General features: G+C 32.0%; 1 protein-coding gene across 3 annotated transcripts in view; it reads left to right on the top strand.

The window, feature by feature from the left end:
• The window catches only part of VPS13A (vacuolar protein sorting 13 homolog A), a 238885-nt gene that overhangs the window by 22690 nt on the left and 196817 nt on the right, over positions 1–19378 (top strand). For all 3 annotated transcript variants that reach the window (XM_082843241.1, XM_082843242.1, XM_082843240.1), the window contains exons 2-10: positions 2327–2370; positions 4584–4626; positions 7801–7896; positions 8162–8263; positions 12568–12677; positions 13373–13432; positions 15586–15645; positions 15855–15935; positions 18673–18730. In XM_082843241.1, coding sequence (XP_082699367.1) covers positions 2327–2370; positions 4584–4626; positions 7801–7896; positions 8162–8263; positions 12568–12677; positions 13373–13432; positions 15586–15645; positions 15855–15935; positions 18673–18730 — 654 coding nt within the window. The remainder of the gene's footprint in view (positions 1–2326; positions 2371–4583; positions 4627–7800; positions 7897–8161; positions 8264–12567; positions 12678–13372; positions 13433–15585; positions 15646–15854; positions 15936–18672; positions 18731–19378) is intronic.

The following is a 19378-nucleotide window of genomic DNA, read 5'->3' as shown; positions in this document are numbered from 1 at the left end:
ATATATATGGGTCTTGTTTCTGTATCCATTCAGCCACTCTGTCTTTTGGTTGGAGCACTTAGTCCATTTACATTTAAGGTAATTATTGATATGTATGTTCTTATTGTCAGTTTGTTAACTGCTTTGAACTTATTTTCGTAGGTTCTTCCCCTTTCTCCTCTTGTTCTCTTCTCTTGTGATTTGATGAATATCTTTGTGTTTGGGATTCCTTTTTTGTGTGTGTATATCTATTGTAGATTTTTGGTTTGTGGTTACCATGATGTTTTTGTATAGCAATCTATACAAAGCATAATAGCCAAAAACTTCCCTAACGTGAAAAAGGAAGCACTCACTGAAGTCCAGGAAGTGCAGAGAGTCCCATACATGATAAACCCAAGGAGGAACACACTGAGACACATATTAGTCAAGCTGACAAAAGTTAAAGACAAAGAGAAAATATTAAAAGCAACAAGGGAAAAGCAACACATAAGAAGGAAATCCCCATAAGGTTATCAGCTTATTTTTCAGCAGGAATTCTGCAGGCTAGAAGAGAGTGACACAGTATATCCAAAGTGATGAAAGGGTAAAACCTATAATCAAGAATATTCTACCTAGCAAGGCTCTCCTTCTGATTTGATGGAGAGATGAAAAGCTTTACAAACAAGCAAAAGCTAAAAGAGTTCAGCACTACCAAACCAGCTTTACAACAAATGTTAAAGGAACTTCTATAGGTGAAAAAAGAAAAGGCCACAATTCAAAGCAGGAATATTATTAAATGAAAAGGCTCACAGGTAAAAGGCAAACATACAGTAAAGGTAGGAAATCATCCACACACAAAGCTAGTAGGGAGATTAAAAGACAAAAGTAGTAAAATCATCTATACCCATAATAAGCAGTTAAGGGATACACAAAACAATTAGATATAAAATGTGATATTAGAAACAGTCATTGTGAGAGGAGGAGAGTACAAATGCAAGTTTTAAAAAATGCATTTGAGATCAGCAACTTAAAACAATTGCATATATATATATAAATAAATATATACACACACACACCCCTATATATATATATATATGCTGGATTGGCCAAATATATATATTGGGTTGGCTAATGTTCATTTGGGTTGTTCTGTACATCTTGTAGAACAACCCAAATGAACATTTTGGCTAACCCAATGTATATATAGACTGCTATACAAAAACCTCATGGTAACTGGAAAAACCAAAAACCTAAAATCACTTGTACTTTAAATGGTACTACAAGCATCTAAAGTTAGTTTTATATGGAAATATTAACTTTGTTGGATATTTTAATGTCGTTATCTCTTAATCTTTTTTTTTAGTGTCATGTATTTTTCATTTTGCTGCACTGTGAGCCCTTTTTTATTTAAGAAGATTTGATAGAAATATTTCTATCAAATTTAATTTTTTTAACCAGTATGTGGAGATATTGTATAACATTATAGACTTATTTAAAGCTATTTATAAAAGATACATTTTAATGTAAAATAATGTTTTACAGTATAGCACTTTTCAGTTGTACTCAGTGATTCATTTTATGTCTATATAGTATATTGACTCGAAAAAAAATTCAGAGCACAAAGTATATTGAAGGCTGCCAGTACAAAGAATTATCCATAAATGAAAAGTTCACGCTCTACATTTGAACATTACAGTAGAAAAAACAATAAGTGATACTCCATGTACCTATATCATTCACTGATTGGTCACTACCACAATGGATCAATAAGTTTGTCTAATTGTACAGCTTACCTTTATTAGATGTTTACTGATGTTTATTTCTTGTTTGTTTCCCCAGACGTTATGTGAACGTCTAGACAGCAGTTACTCATATACAAATTATTGCTTAAAAGTGAAGGCATTCATTTTGTGTAGCAGAATTAAAACAGAGCAAGATATGACAACATTCCAGTATCTCTAGGAAATCCTTGTTAACCTCACATTGATGGATTAAAAATTTCTTTGCAATTGTATTTAAACAAATATATTTAAATACAGTTCATTTTTTCCTATATTTTCTTATATCATACTGTGTTGGTAAATTCATATTATTTGTATAATTTTAATGAAAATGTATTCATTAACAGTGAGCTACAACCGTAGAGGTCAGAACTTATAGTAAATGATGTTTTGGTCAGACATACAAGCTTAGACTAAGTTGAAGGATGAAGGTGAGCCAACAATCATAGTTGGATTCTGTTTCTGTTATGTACATTTTTATGATTATTTTCCTTAATATGACATTTAAGAATGAAGTTTACCTAACTTGTTAAAATAAAAGTTATTTGAAAATTTCAATTTTATTTTTTAATAATTTTTCTTTTTAGGAGCTGTAGCCCTGAAGAATCTTGAAATTAAAGAAAATGCCCTGGTAGGTTTTGACTATAAAAATTGTTGTATTAGTGCAGTTAGCTGCATAGACTTCTTCCTGAGTTACTTTAACATCTTAAATTATTTAAGTTTGAGAACAATTTTAAAAAGTAATTTTTGTAAAATGTGAATTTTGCAAAATGGACTTTTAATTTCCATAAAAGTACAAACTGACAGTGTAATTTTCCCCATTAAAAATACTTCTAAAATTTATCTCTTCCTATATGGTTTCATTTTAGATTGTTAATTTACCTCTTCAATCATCTTCAGGTTTTTTTTTCCCCTAATACCATTTTAATCATTTTTTACTGTAGAATACAGTGGCGTGAATTATAGTGTTGTACAACTGTCATCAGTATGTATTTCTAAAACATTTTTGATACTCCAAGGGGAACCCTGTAACCAGTAAGAAATACCTAACTCCCCATTCCCTCTCTCCATATACCTTGCTAACTTCTACTTTTGTCTGTCTTAATTTGCCTATTCCAGGTACCTCATATAAATAGAATAATGCTATGTTTGTCATTTTGTGTCTAGTTTACTTAGCATAATTCCTTCAAGGTTCATCCATGTTGTAGCATTTATCAGAAAATCACTCCTTTATCTGGCTGAAAAATGTATGTATATGCCACATTTTGTCCATTTATCTGTTGATGGACACTTGGGTTGTTTATGCCTTTTGTCTCTTGTGAATAATGCTACAGTGAACATTAGCATACATGTCCGTTCAAGTTCTTACCTTCAGTTTCTGTGTGTAAATACCTAGGAGTGAAATTGCTGGATTATTTGGTTATTTTATGTTTAGCCTTTTCAGGAGCGGCCACACTGCTTTCCATAGCAGTTGAACCATTTTACACAGGCGTACCTTGGAGATTTTGCAGGTTCATTTCCAGTCCACTGCAATAAAGTGAATACTATTGCAATAAAGCAAGCCACATGAATTTTTCCCAGTGCATATAAAAATTATATTTACTCATACTGTATTCTCAAAAACAAGTTTACATACCTCAATTAATAAATAACGCTATTGGGAAAGTGGCGCTGATAGATTTGCTTAACACAGAATTGCCACAAACCTTCAATTGGTTAAAAACAAACAAACAAAAAAACCCCCCTCAGTATCTGGGAAGCGCAACAAAGCAAAGTACAATAAATTGAGGTATGCCTAAATTCCCACCAGCAATGCATGAGGGTTCTAATTTCTCCACATCCTTGACAACATTTATTTTCTGGTTTTTGATAACAGCCATCCCAGTGGGAATGAAGTGGTATATCGTTTTGGTTTTCCTTTGCACTTCTCTAATGACTGTTGAGGCTGAGCATCTTTTCATGTGCTTATTGGCCATTTTTATATGTTCTTTGGAGAAATGTCTACTGAAAAGCATTGCTGATTTTTTAATCAAGTTTTTTTTTTTTTTTTTTGGTTTCGTTTCGGTTCTTTATATATTTTGGTTATTTCCCCTTATCAGAAGATATGATTTGCAAATACTTTCTCCCATTTTGTGGGTTGTCTTATGTCTCTGTTAACAGTGTTATGTACAATTTTTTTATGCAAAAAAATTTAATTTTGATGAAATTGACTTTATCATTTAATTGTTGTTGTTGCCTGTGCCTTTCATGTGATATCCAAGAAATCATTGCCCAATCCAGTGTCCAGAAGATTTTACCTTTTGTTTTCTTCTAAGGTTTTATAGTTCTATTTCTTATGTTAGGTATTTGGTTCATTCTGAGTTAATTTTTGTATATGGCATAAGATAAGGGTCCAACTGCATTCTTTTGCAAGTGGATATCCAGCTTTCCCAGCACCATTTATTGAAAAGGTTGTCCTTTCCCAATTGAATGGGGAGAAATTTATTTGAGGATGTTTTTTGCAAAGTGGAGTTTAATCTCCTTACAAATACAAACTGACAGACCACTTTCTTTTTCCTTTTTTCAAGCAGTGTAAAAGCTGTAGTGATTCTGGTATGGGTAACTTAGGGGTCAGTATTGCTGTAGAACTTTTTTGTAGTTATTTTAAGGTGATCAGTCTCTGAATTTTATGGATTTGAAGATAATATTGCAATTATGTATTTATAAATTTAAATAACTGTTGAGGGTAAAGAGAAGGTGTAAGTTAACTTAAATCCCTTAAGTAATTTTGGGAAGAAACAAATAGTCATCTGTTTTGTTGAACTGTATATGTACTAATATTTTACATATGTGTATTTTTTGTAGAGTCAACTGGATGTACCGTTTAAAATTAAAGTTGGCCATATAGGTAAGCTATCCTTAGTATTTGAATGTCCTTCTTGTCGGACATGCAACCAGAATAATATATCCAATATCTCTATAATGTGATATTTATAATGTTTCTGAGAATAAATTAAAAGCATTATGTGTTTTCATCTATGTAGAGCTTAGTTGTGTAACTTAAAAATGTTGTCCATGAATCCCTTGTTTAGTACTGGTGAAATTATGCGTATTGTTAAGTGTTAAAATGAGTTGAGATCAAAGCATTAAATCTAATAGCATGATTGTCTCAGTTTCTTAGGTTTCTGACTAGTTATCCTTGCTGTATTCCGATTGGCCATGGATATGTGGTATAAGGAGTAGGGTCTGGATCATCCAGGCAGTATGGCTAGGAACCAATCAAAAACCTAGTTTCCGCTCTGGAAGTTTTCTAGTTTTCTAGGAAACACTGTGCTATCTTTCTTGTTTTGTATTACTTTTCCAGTTTTTGTAGTTTACATATTAAATGTACTGGTTGAACAGAAATAATTGATTCAAATATGATGTTTTAACATGTTTAATAAAGGCATGTATGTTTGGTTTCTTAAATTATTTTGGTTTATTTAACTTTATTGTTTAAACTTTATTGGTTTAAGTATTGTGCAAGATGATAGTGTTATTATTTGTGACTTGGAAGTTTTTTATACAGATAATTTGTGTAGTAGAATTTATATATTGTTATTGCAGTGTTTTAGTGTCACTTGGGGAACAAGGTGTTCTGAAAGCTTATATAAATTACATGATGAATGTCTCCACAATTTTGTGCTCTTATAGTTGTTATTAGACTGTATGCCAAAGAAAGTTTTTATCATTTACATTTACATTGCTGAGACTCAAATTCTGTTTCCCTCCTTTCTCCCACCCCCACAATTTAAAGACTATTTAGTATAGATAAGACGGGAAAAATGTCACTCACCTAATATATTTATTTCCACCTACTATATTTACTTTTGCAGATTTTTAAATGATTGTTTACATGTGAACATTTTGACTTCCTATAATCATGGTATATGTATGATTTTATATTCTATTTTTAAGTTAATATTTAATAAAGATTGCTCATAATCCATGTTAATTTGACCTCCCTTATTTCTTAAGGTAGTGTAATAATCCATTGAATGCATATTTGGACAATGTAATCTTATATTTCTATTGGTACAAAAATATTACAGTAAACATTTTCACATACCTTTTGAAAATATTCTAAAAGTCATTGAATTTTATAACTATATTCATTGTAAATCAGTGTATATAAATTTAACATCAATTCAAGAAAAATTAAAAAAAAATATATAAGGGCAGTAAATCGACCTACTTTCATTTAGAACCTACCTTCTTTCCTTTCTTTTCTTTTTTGACCATGTTTAAAAATGATGATAAGGTAATTTTCAGTGTTAATATAAGGTGGTAGAAGGTACACTGCGCTAATACCTAATACATAAGATAATCTTGAGAATCATTTAAGGTGTCATTTGCATATCTCTATCATAGAACTTGACATTCTTTTATATCATTATTACTTATTTTTTCTTCTAAACAGTAAGTTTTTTCAGAAGTGGATTTAATTTTAAAATTTTATTTTAATTTTATTGTATCCTCACTTAGCACAATACTTGGCATATAGTAGGAACACAATTTGTTGAAGGAAAGAAGTACACGTTTCCAAATGAGTGGTACAGTAGTACAGCCAGTTTTATAAGAACATATTGTCAACCCCCTTGCCATTAATGGGGGTTGTTAATCTTACTGATCTTTCAAAGTTTTCCTCATTAAGCATGCAGAATTACATACATATCAAATATAAATACTCATGTATTTTCAAAGTAATTGTTTTCATGTGGAAGATTTTTGAAATTACCTTCGTTTATATCTTTCTGAATTTTCTAAATTTTCTATAAGAAGCCTGCACTTCATAAGGAGAGGAAAAAACAGTTTGGCTTTAAAAAGAAAAAAAAAAACTTAATGGTAAAAATGGTATATTGTTAGTTTTATATGTGTTTCTTTGCATACTTAATGCTATTGTGGCACTGTTCTATGTCCTTTTATTCACTTACTTTTTTGGATTATTAATGTATGTGTGTATATGTCTGTAAGCAGTCTGCTTGATACATTTATAAGTAAACTGTCAAATTCATCACAATTATCTTTCCCAATTTGCTCACTTCATTTTGGTTATATTTTGGATAGTATGGAAATTTGAAATGGTCACTGTCTTCTCTGATTTTAAAACTTAGAAAGTTATTCCTCTTTTAGAAATCAGTTACTTTGTTTTTTTCTGAATTGACTTAGTATGAAGAAATCTTTTTCTCAATTTGGGGTTTTTTAAAACATGGATTTTGGGGGTTATGTAATGTGACATGTCTAGGTATGTATTACTAACCAGTTAATGCAACACTGGTGTATTTAAGAAGTCTTTCCCTTCCCCAGTCATGACAACTATTTCTAAATCTAGAGATTCATACTTTGTAAAAAAATTTTAAAATATTGAAAAAAACTATTATAGAAATTTTGTAAATACATAAAACTAGAATTAATAGTATAATCAGCCCTTTACATAGTATTTTTTAGTTCAAGAAATCTAATGCTTTTTAAAATACTTTGCTATTGGGTTGTAAAATATTTTCGTTAGTTGGAACGATTTTCTAATATTGCCTAGGATCCTTGATTATTACCATAGAAATTTGTTAGTACATACACTTATGATAATCATACTTATGTATATACTATATATCATGTAATATATATGTAAAATCTATATATAAAAAATACACATATAAAGAATGTAACCTACCTTTTTAAAGTATGAGAAAAATATTTCTTAGAGATTTTGAGTAAGAATTGGGGAAAATCAGTATTATAATATCAAGGGTTGTTGATTAATGGAAGAATAATATTGGTATGTTTGTGGTACATATCACCAGAAATAGAAATTTGTAAATATTTAGAATATGGCTTAGTAGATTTTCCAACAGTACTAGTACAAATAATTTCAAATCGTCACTGTAAAGGCTTTTTGCTTATGGTTGTAAAATAGCTTTCTGCAAAGTTAATGAGCTCATAAGGTCAAAGGCTACTTTGTTATCTCTTTTAATGCCTGACAGAAAATAAGCTGATAGTAAATCTAGGTTGAAAGAATATTTTTTGTCTTTTTTTTTTCATATAGGTAATCTTAATCTTCTAATTCCATGGAAAAACCTTTATACCCAACCAGTTGAAGCTCTATTGGAAGACATTTATTTACTCATAGTGCCTTCTTCTAGTAAGTCAAATTTTAAACATCATTTCAGGTACTCTTTTTTGTGCATGGAAAAATCTTTATATTTGATAATTACGTTTGTTCAAATAATTCTGGTGAATTTTTGGAGATTTTTTTAATATTTAAATTTGGTATTTGATAATACAACATAAATTGGTTTTTACTCTAATTTTTGCAGACTCTGAGTTAGTGATTATTTTCTAGGATATTTTTTGGAATGAGTAAATTTAAGGTAATTAAGATTCTTCCTTTTTTACACTTCCTGTAGGAATAAAATATGATCCTTTAAAAGAAGAAAAACAACTCTTTGAAGCAAAGCAACAGGAACTGAAAAGGATAGAAGAAGCAAAACGAAAAGTAGCTGATCAAGGTAAAAACAAATAAGAATGGTAATAAGAAAGGCGGAAAAGACCTAAATATTTATCACATTTGAGTATTATTTTCTTCTGGAAGCACTGAGATTACTTTACAAATATGACAGAATCTTATTACATGAGGAATTTTAATGTGGTTTCTATGTTTAATCATGTTTACAGAAATTTTACCTTATAGAAATTTACCTTAGTGCAAATAATATCCCTAGCTTATAAGAGTAAGGTTAGATTTTAACTATAGTAATTAATTTCTTCAAGTATATTTTCTTACCTTTCTTGTCTTCTCTTTCTTATTCCACTTGTATCAATTCTTCACCTTTTGGAGTTACTTAGTCTCTTGATATATTTTCCCAAATCTGTTTACCCTCTGGCTCACATCCATTCCTATTCAGCCTAGACCAAAATGGTCCATTACTTCTATCCACTTCTTTTGTCAGTGACAGAGATGTCCCGCAGAAATCTAATCCCTTTCCATTTATGCTAGTGATAGCAATGGTGTCACCATCAACACCTACGCTCTATACTCTGACTCTTAACTTCTCCTTCTAGTGAATCTTTCTCTTTGGCATATAAATATAATGTCGCCTCCCTTATCTTTAAACATAAAGTCATTTTCCTAACCTTGTCATCTGCTTACCTTATGCTCCTCTGTCCTTCATTTGATAGCTAAGCATCTTAAAAGAAATATATGTGTACTGATCAAAATATCCTTGCCATGCATTTATTTTTTTAAATTAAAAAATGCAATAATAAACAGTTTACCTGCTGACAAACAGGTAAAAGAACATTAAAGGAGATTTAACACATTTCCTGGCAACACTTCTTGTAATTATGTTTTTCTCTCTGTTGTCATTCATTCCTACCCCCATCCTTTTTTAAAAAAAAATTTTCTTTTGTGGCATACATATAACAAAATTTACCATCTTAACTGCTTTTAAGTGTACAGTTCAGTGGTATTAAGTACATTTATTGTATTGCAACCATCACCACCATATCTCTTCATATCTCTTTCATCTTGTAAAATTGAAACTTTACACCCAATAAACAATAACCCACCCATTCTTCCCCCCTTATCCCCAGACGCTGGCAACCACAATTCTACTTTTTGTCTCTATGATTTTGACTATTCTCAGTACTCATGTAAGTGGAATCATGTAGTATTCATGTTTTTTCAAGTGGTTCATTTCACTTAGCATTATGTCTTCAAGGTTCATCCATGTTGTAGCATATGTTGGAATTCCCTTTTTAAGGTAGAATAATATTCCGTTTTATGTATATACCACATTTTGCTTATCCATTCATCCATCAGTGGACACTCGGGTTGCTTCTGTGCTTCAGCCATTGTGAATAATGCTGCTCTGAACATGGGTGTGCAAATATCCCTTTGAGACACTGCTTTTAATTCTTTTGGGTATAGACCCAGATGTGGAGTTGTTGGATCATACAGTAATTCTACTCTTATTTTTAATTTTTTGAGGAAATGCCATAATGTTTTCTACAGGGACTTGTACCGTTTTACAATTCCACAAGCAGTGCACCGGGGTTCCATTTCCTTCACATCCTCACCAACATCTGTTGTTTTCTATATTTTTGATAATAGGGTCCTAATGGGATGAAGTGGTATCTCGTGTAGTTTTGATTTGCATTTCTGTAAAAATTAGTATTTTAGCATCTTTTCATGTGCTTATTGACCATTTGTATGTTATCTTTGGAGAAATGTCTGTTCAAGTCTTTTGCCCATCATTTAATTGTTTTTTTTCTTGTTATTGTTGAATAGTAGGAGTTCTTTATATAATTGGATGTTAATCCATTATTAGATATATGATTTGCAAGTTATCTTCCATTCTCTGGGTAGCCTCTTTACTCTGTTGATAGCGTCCTATGATGTACAAGATTTTTAAATTTTCATGAAGTCCAATTTGTCTACTTTTTCTTTTGTTTCTGTGCCTTTGGTGTCATATGCAAGAACTCCTGCCAAATCCAATTGGCATCTTCATTTATGGGCATTTAGGATCAGATTTCTTCCTCTGTCATGTTGTCTACTTTCCAGTTTCTAAATTTTTGAGGTTCTCTCTTATTCATTCTTTCTTCTACACTCTTTTTTCTTTTGGTCTTGGAGATTTATCCATTTTCCCCCTTTACTTTTGCCTTTACTTTTACTGAGGAATAGAAAAATAGATGCAACTCATGTTTAATCAGAAGTCCCTCTTATTTATACTTAAATCTAAAATATAAATAACCATGGTTAAATTATATCAGTTATACCTTACTGTTATCAGGTAGAAGTTTGAACTCTTCAACAGGATACATAAAAGCTCTTATGATTTGAATCCTGTCTACCTTTCCAGCCTCATTACTGGCCCCATCCCTTTCATGTCTTCTCTGTTCTTTGTTCCAGCCATCATACTGACCTTTGTAGTTTACTGAATGTACCAACTTCTCTGTGATTATATCTCATTTCTGACTTTATCCAGTATACTTTTGAGAGTTGTCAGCAGTAGGATGATAGTTCAGGCTATAAGGTGTGAATGAGATTCCCTGCAGCAACAGTACAGAATGAGAAGAGAAATATTTCTAGGACTGAGCCTGCCATAAGGAAATCCAACATTTAAGGATTGTATAGAAGAGGAAAACAGCCAAAAAAAAAAAAAAAAAAGAGAGATCAAGAAAGAGTGGTTAGATAAGGAGAAAGAAATTTGGAGATTATATCTCCATGGGAAAAGAGTGTCTTAGGAAGCAAAGAATATGTCAGATCCTGCTGAGATATCAGGTAAATTGAGGATTAAGAAATAATTATTTTATTTATGACATGGAGGTCATTGGTCACCTTAAAAAGAAGCTGTTTTGATTGAGTGATGATTGCAGAAAATAAGCTTCTGTTTTTTACATAGTTGTAAGGTCATTTGCTAAGAGTAAAGAGAGCAGTGGAAGGGTTGTTGGACCTTTGAAGAGTATCAAAAAGAATTTTGTAATAGTTATTCTGGAGAGTGTGAACAAGTTGACTGGAGAAATGTAGTAAGGTTGCTGGTGAGTTGAAGTTGGTAATGACTAACTTACAGTAGCTGCAGTCTGTTCTGTTGTAATTTTTCTCCTCCAGTACTCACCTGGCAAGGCATACGCGTTTATATAAAAAGTAGACTGCTGGTTTTATGCAGGGTTGGAGCTTTACTGACAGAGGAAAAGGAGAAGAAAGAGAGCACAGAGTTTAAAGTGTTGGTGAAATAATTTATTATGGAATCAGAGCCAGATGAGGAAGTCAGAAAGAAACTAGTGGGTAGGGAAAGAAAGATTTAGCATTTAATTGAATGACTGAATAAATTTATAGAGCAGAGGATTTTATTAGGTAGTGGTGGGATTCATTCAGCATTTAAAATAAAATGTTCTGTCTTCAAAGAGTTTATATTCTACTTTCCACTTTTTAATTCTAAAGTCCTTTTCAATATATTCAAATATATTCACTTATCTCTTGTTCACTCACACTTGTCTTTGATGTACATATGATATCTTCATCAACTTTTTATCTGAGACCTTCTGGGTCAGCTGAATTAGGGAGTAGTAGGTCATTAGAGGAAAAGATAGACAATATGTAGATACAGGTGGAATAGGACTAGAAATAGGAAAGGAGATCACCTTCATTGGTATTTTCAAGTGGGGGCAAAAACGTTAGTAATTAGTGATCATCACAGTCATATTAAAAAAGAAATTACGAACCTCAATTCTTTATATTTCCCTGGAAAGTATTGAAGAGATAGTTAATCTCATTTTGGAAAATGAAACAAATGATGAACTTCCTTCATCCTTGCTTAAAAGGAGAGAGGGAAAGGATCTTATATCTTCCTATTTTGTATTCATTGGGGAAGGAGCATATTCAGCTATTTTTTACTTCTAACCACAGACAACTTATGATGATAGCATAAATTTTAGCAGAGATTCATTCTTTGCTACTGTTTCTGGCTCTTCTAATATAAGCCTATCATAATTCTTACCTAATAATCTTTATTGTTTTCTATGTCCTTATATACTCAGGTATAGCTAACAAATTATAAAATTTGATGACAGTAAATTCTACATATTTGGCTTTAGTTTGATTGGATAAGAAAGTGGCTTTTGAAAACTGTGTGCATTTAGTCACCTGTGAAAGCCTTTTGGTATGTAAGACTTCTGGAAAGCAGGCTTTTGGTGTTCTGTTTACAAATACAGATATATTTCTTTAACAGGTAACAGTTATGTTACCTCAATAAGTGTATACACATAGAGTGTATTTTTCATTCAAATCAAAAATGGATATTTGCAATTGTAGAAAAACATCGGGTGGAGAAACAGGACACTTTTACAGAAAAATTAATTACTCAGATCATAAAAAATCTTCAAGTGAAAATTTCCAACATCCATATTCGCTATGAAGATGATGTAAGTATTTTAATAGGTGATAATGGTTTATATTTATTTTACTGTTTGTTGACACCTGCTCTGTAGTGGTCAACTTATGAGATGCTGGGAAGTGGAGGGATATAGAGCTGAAGATGACATTATTTATTTTTTATAATTATAGTTGTAATTTGCAGTCCTTAGTGCCTTGATTACACTTTCCTAAAATGTTCAAACATCAGATAATGAAGGTAAATGCCTTGCTTATATTATAATCACCTTTGATAAATGGGAGTTATGAATTTAGCAGTTATATATTTTTAAAATACTTGAAATTATACTGTGTTTTCTTCCTGGAAAGAGCAATGGTCTAGGAATCATTAGAGCTAGACTTAACTAATTGTTTGATGTCAAATAGATCATGTATTCTCTCAAACACATAATCATTGGCTTCTCATAGTTCTTTTGTGAGGGTCAATCACTTTTTTTATAAACTTCTTTTTTTGCAGACTGAAAAACATTATGCAGATGTATTATTGTACTACACTAATACATTGATACTTAATATTTTAATTAGTATTAGGAAAAATATAGGAATAAAAATTATTCCGGAAAGTTGGAAAATGTTTCTGAATGTTCAAAATAGCATACTTCCCAGAAAGTGAAGTTCTTCTATAATATGAATTTTATACAACTACTAAAAATCTGAGTAAAATTTACTCTGTTTTCCTCTTTAGGTCACAAATCGAGACAACCCACTGTCATTTGGTATTTCCCTTCAAAATCTCAGCATGCAGGTACTTTGTTTAAAAAGAAATTCCAACATATTTAATTTTGTAGTATAGTTAATTAAATTAGTAATTACTGTTAATATATGCCAGCATCAGGAGTAGGTATCTATATAGAAGTGGTACAGGAAATGCATAGACTGGATTGGAACTGAGGATAGGTAGTTTTACAGTTCAAAAAATGGTTGACAATCAAATTTAGTTTCAAATGTGAGAGCCTATTATTATTTGCCAATTATGATATTTGATACTTATTTTCTTTAAAAATCTATTCTAAATTTTAAATGCATAAGTACAAAATAAAAGTAATGTTCATTTCAGAATCTTTGATAAGTCATGAAAAGCCTAAAGAAACAAATCATTTTATCATCACTATTATTAATAATCGTGGCATATTTTCTTCCTGTCTGATTTTTCAAATTGAGAAATTTTAAAAGTATAGGAGCACATAGAGAATTATGAAACATTTGCTCATATCCAGAAGGCATGATTGTTGAATTTGTCATTTAGATTAAGTTTTAAATACTTTTAAAGAATAAGCTGTTATGAATAAAGTATAAATTCCTTTTGTATTCCACTCCACTCCTCTCCCACCCAAGAGATAAACATCCTAAGTTTTTAAACTTTATATAATATATCCATTAAAACTGTATAATATTTGGTAGATTTTTAAAAGTTTACATAAATATGTTATGTGATTCTTCTGTAAGTTCCCTTTTTCTCTACACATTGTTTGTGACGTGTATTTATTGCCACGTGTAGTTCAGTTGATCCAATTCAACTGCTCTATAGTATTTCATTATATTCTTTTATTTGTTATGTTCATTAAGCTTTTGTGTATGATTTGTTTTTAAAACTTGGATCCACCTCAAGCAGAAAGAGAAAAAAGAAAAGTCAAATGAAAAGTTATTCAATAAAGTTGGGTGAGGTAAACTGTCAAATGCTACTGTTAATGCTGAAAAATAAGGGTGGAGAATTAGCCATTGGATTTGGCAATGTGAAGGTGATTGGTAACTGTGTCAGCAGTGGTTTTGGAGGTCCTTGGAAACTTGTCCCGCAGCCCAGACATATTAAATTAGAAACTCAGGTTGGGGCCCAGCAATCTAGTTTAAAAAGCCTTCCAGGTGATCCTAATTGTGTGAAAACTTTGAGCAACACTGTTCTAGTCCATTTAGTTCTCTAGAAAAAAAATGAAAACCGTCTTTTTAACATAAGCTTCGGATATCAGTTTATTCCCCTCAGTGACTTTTCATTGCTCTTAGAATAAAGTCCATAGTTTTGTCTTAAAATAGTTTATAATCCCTTTGTAATCTGTCCCCAGGTAAGATACCTAATTTTACCTCTTTCCGTTGTTTTGAATATGTTCTTGGGCCATATTGGGCTGTTTCACTTCTTTGAACATGTCATATATTCAAATATCTTCCTACCGTGAATCATATTCCCTACTGAATTTAGAATTGATAATTTCTGTTAATGAGTCACTTATTAGGTTAGATATCACTTTTGCCATCACATCCCTGAGATTGAGGCTCCCACCATGTTCTCCCTGAGTACTGTGTATTTAACCTCCATAATGGCATTTACCTGTTTGTAATTTGTTTACTAGTTTGCTTTTCCACCAAGCAATGAGATCCTTGAATGCAGAATATTCAGTTAATATTCTTTGACTGAACGTTATTATTATTTTTTAAAATTTATTTATTTTATTTTTGGCTGCATTGGGTCTTTGTTGCTGCCTGTGGGTTTTTTTTTTCTCTAGCTGCGGCAAGCGGGAGCTACTCTTCTTTGTGGTGCGTGGGCTTCTCACTGCAGTGGCTTCTCTTGTTGTGGAGCATGGGCTCTAGGCACGCAGGCTTTAGTAGTTGCGACACACGGGCTCAGTAGTTGCGGCTGGTGGGCTCTAGAGCACAGGCTCAGTAGTTGTGGTGCATGGGCTTAGTTGCTCTGCGGCATGTGGGATCTTCCCGGACCAGGGCTCGAACCTGTGTCCCCTGCATTGTCAGGCGGATTCTTAATCACTGCGCCACCAGGGAAGCCCCTGAATGTTGTTTTCAAGGACATTTTAATGGAAACTTGGTCTAGGGCATGATAGATTCTATTTATCACTCTGCCATTTCACATGCAAGTGACAGTTTTTTACTGCTTTTTATTTTCCTTTTCAGACAACTGACCAATACTGGATTCCATGTTTACATGATGAAACTGAGAAACTATTTCGTAAGGTAAAATAAATATGTTTTTTCAACCCATGGGCTTGACAAAAGATACTTTTAATTAGGAAGGCAAATGATAATATATAGATAAGGATTTTTGTGAATTGTGTTTACTTGCTTAACTGTTATATGACCAATTATTTGAGATTCTGAAAAAAGCATGTGTTAAAGAATCTTCAATGAAAATGAGGCTTATAATAAAATTGATTTATTTTCAGTTAATCCTATTGGATAACCTTTTTGCCTATTGGAATGTGAAGTCTCAGATGTTTTATCTTAGTAATTATGATGAATCATTGGTGAGTAAATTTTTTTGATATATGCATATACACTTTTGTTGGTATCATATTTTGCATACGGTTTTATTCATTGTCATTTATCTGACATACTGTAGTCAGTTGTCCTTTTTTCCTTAGGCAAAATCCATTAGCAGAAATAGGTGAATATATATGTGTCTGTACAGAAACATGCCTTTTTTTGTATAATTGACATGCAGCATTTATTAGTTACATGTACGCAACATAATGTTTTGATATTTGTATATATTGTGAAATGATCACCACAGTAAGTCTAGTTAACATCCATCACCATACACAGTTACACAGTTTTTTTTCTTGTGATGAGAACTTTTAAGATTTACTCTTAGCAACTTTCAAATATGCAATACAGTATTATTAACTACAGTCGTCTGTTGTACATTACATCCACATGACATAATAATTATTTTATAACTGAAGTTTGGACCTTTTGACTCCCTTCATCAATTTTGCCCATCCCCACTCCCCACCTGTGGCAACCACCAGTGTGTTCTCTGTATCTATGAGTTTGTCTTTTTTTCCTAAATTGCACATGAAGTGAGATAATACAGTATTTGTTTTTCTCTGAGGTATTTCATGGTCCATTTGTGTTGTCACAAATGACACAATTTCATTCTTTTTATGGCTGAGTGATATTCCATTGTGTGTGTGTAAAACATTTTCTTCATTCACCTTTTGAAGGACATTTAGGTTGTTTCCATATCTTGGCTATTATAAATAATGCTGCAGTGAACATGGTACAGATATGTTTTCAAGTTAGTGCTTTTGTTTTCTTCAGGAAAATACTCAGAAGCGGAACTGTTGGATCATATGGTAGTTCTATTTTTAATTTTTTGAGGCTCCGCTATTGTTTTCCATGGTGTCTGCACCAATTTGCATCCCACCACCAGAGCAGAAGGGTTCTCTTTTCTTCACATTCTCACCAACATTTGTTATTTTTTGTCTTTTTGAAAATAGCCATTCTAACAAGTATGAGGTGGTATCTCTTTGTGGTTTTGATTTCTCTAATGATTAGTGTTGTTGAGCATCTTTTAATGTACCTGTTAGCCATCTGTATTTCTTCTTTGAAAAATGTCTTTTCAGGTATTCTGCCCATTTTTTAATTGGATTGTTTATTTTTTTGCTTTTGAGTTATATGGGTTCATTATATATTTCAGATATTAACCCCTTATCAGGTATATGATTTGCATATATTTTCTTTCATTCATAAGGTTCCCTTTTCATGTAATTGATGGTTTCCTTTGCTGTGCAGAAGCCTTTAATTTGGTGTAGTCATATTTGTTTATTTTTGCTTTTGTTGCCTTTGTTTTTGTTGTCCAGTCCAAAAAATCATCACCAAAACAGATGTCAAGGAAATTACCACCTGTTTTCTTCTAGGGATTTTTATGGTTTCAGGTCTTATGTTCAAGTCTTTAATCCATTTTGAGTTATTTTCATTTATCACGTAAGGTAGTAGTGCAATTTCATTCTTTCGCATATGGCTGTCAAGTTTTCCCAACACCATTTATTGAAGAGACTGTCCTTTCCCCATTGTATATTCTTGGCTCCTTTGTTATAAATTAACTGACCATATATGCATGGGATTTCTGGGTTGTCTGTTCTATTCTGTTGATCTGTATCTGTTTTTATGCCAGTACCATATTGTTTTGATTACTAAAGCTTTGTAATTTAGTTAGAAATCAGGGAGGATGACGTCTCCAGCTTTGTTCTTCTTTCTCAAGATTGCTTTGGCTATTTGGGTTCCTTTGTGGTTCCATACAAATTTTAGTATTGTTTTTTCTACTTCTGTGAAAAATGCACTTGGTATTTTGATGGTGATTGCATTGAATCTGTAGATTGCTTTGGGTAATGTGGACATTTTAACAATGATAATTATTCAAATCCATGAGCATGGAATGTCTTTCCATCAGTTATTGTCCTTTTCATTTTCTTTCCTCAGTGCCTTATCATTTTCAGGGTACAAGTCTTTCACCATGGTGAAATTTATTGTTACATTTTGATGCAATTGTAAATGGAATTTTTTTCTTAATTTCTCTTTCTGATAGTTTGTTATTAGTATATAGAAACACCTCAGTTTTCCATATGTTGATTTTTATATCCTGCAACTTTATTTAATTCATTTAGTATTAGTTTTAACAGTTTTTGGTGGAATCTTTAGGGTTTTCTATTTATATTATTATGTCATCTGCAAATAGTGACAGTTTTACTTCTTCCTTTCCAATTTGTATGCCTTTATTTTTCTTACCTAATTTCTCTGGCTAGGACTTCTAATGTTGTGTTGAATAAAAGTGGTGAAAGTGGGCCTCTTTGTCTTGTTCCCGATATTAGAAGAGAAGCTTTCAGCTTTTCACCCTTGAGTATGATGATAGCTGTGGGCTTGCCATCTATGGCCTTCATTATGTTGAGATACGTTAACTCTGAACCCACTTTGTTGAGAGTTTTTTTCATAAATAGATGTTGAATTCTGTCAAATTTTGTGTATGTGCTTGTACACATATATATAAACACACATATCCTAAAAATTTCTAGAGCAGTCTTATATAATAGTAGTTTAATGAGATAGTGTCTAACCATTTTAATATTTTCTTAGCTAAGTTCTGCTAAGTTTGAGTTATTTTTTTAATTGCTTTTAGGCATTTTTCTTTTGCGTATAATAGGATTTTGTAGAATAAAGGTATACTGACACGAATATAAATAAAATCAATTTGTCTTTTAATAGGACAGCCTGAGGAATGGTATTGTTGATGAAAGTATTGTTCCAGAAGGTTATGATTTTGGTAAGTACATTTCATAAAATAAATGTACAATTAAAGTAATCAGTATAAATTTTAAATGAATATTGTTGATGTCACTGTGATATTTCATGCTAATTTTCCCACAAAATTAAATATATTTATAATATATATGCAGAAGCAAAACACTTTTCTGTGTCATGTGTATTGACGATTCTCAAATCTGTCACTTCAAATTTGACTTATTTCTCCTTTACCCTACTGTTATTTCTGGCTGTTTCAGTCAGAGTCTGATGAAGGAAGAGAAACCACATACTGATTTGAGCAGGGAAAGTATTTATAAAGAATTACTAAATATAACAGGGGATTAGAGTAACAAGGGATTGGCTAGTGAAAAGTAAAGAGAACTCTAAAGAACATAAGAATAGTAGACAGAAGGAACAGCCCTTACCCTGGGACTTAGGTGGAGTGTCCAAAGAAGAGGGTCTACCTCCCTCAGCACTGAGATCTAGAACTTGTTGGAAAGGGTGTGGCCATGGGTCACTAGGAGGCAGGAAAGTCTGTGGTGCCCTGCCAGTTAAACCTGTAAATTCTCATTCAGGAACTTTAGGGAAACAGACCCTTTAGAGAGCCGCATGGAGAGTTGTCTCCAGAAGGCACTCCACTCTAAAACTCCCTTAGCAGCGTACTGAG

Source organism: Leucopleurus acutus (genome assembly GCF_964270905.1).
Source record: "Leucopleurus acutus genome assembly, chromosome: 7".
In the NCBI taxonomy this organism is placed as follows: domain Eukaryota; kingdom Metazoa; phylum Chordata; class Mammalia; order Artiodactyla; family Delphinidae; genus Leucopleurus; species Leucopleurus acutus.
This window is presented reverse-complemented; position numbering and strand designations above follow the sequence as displayed.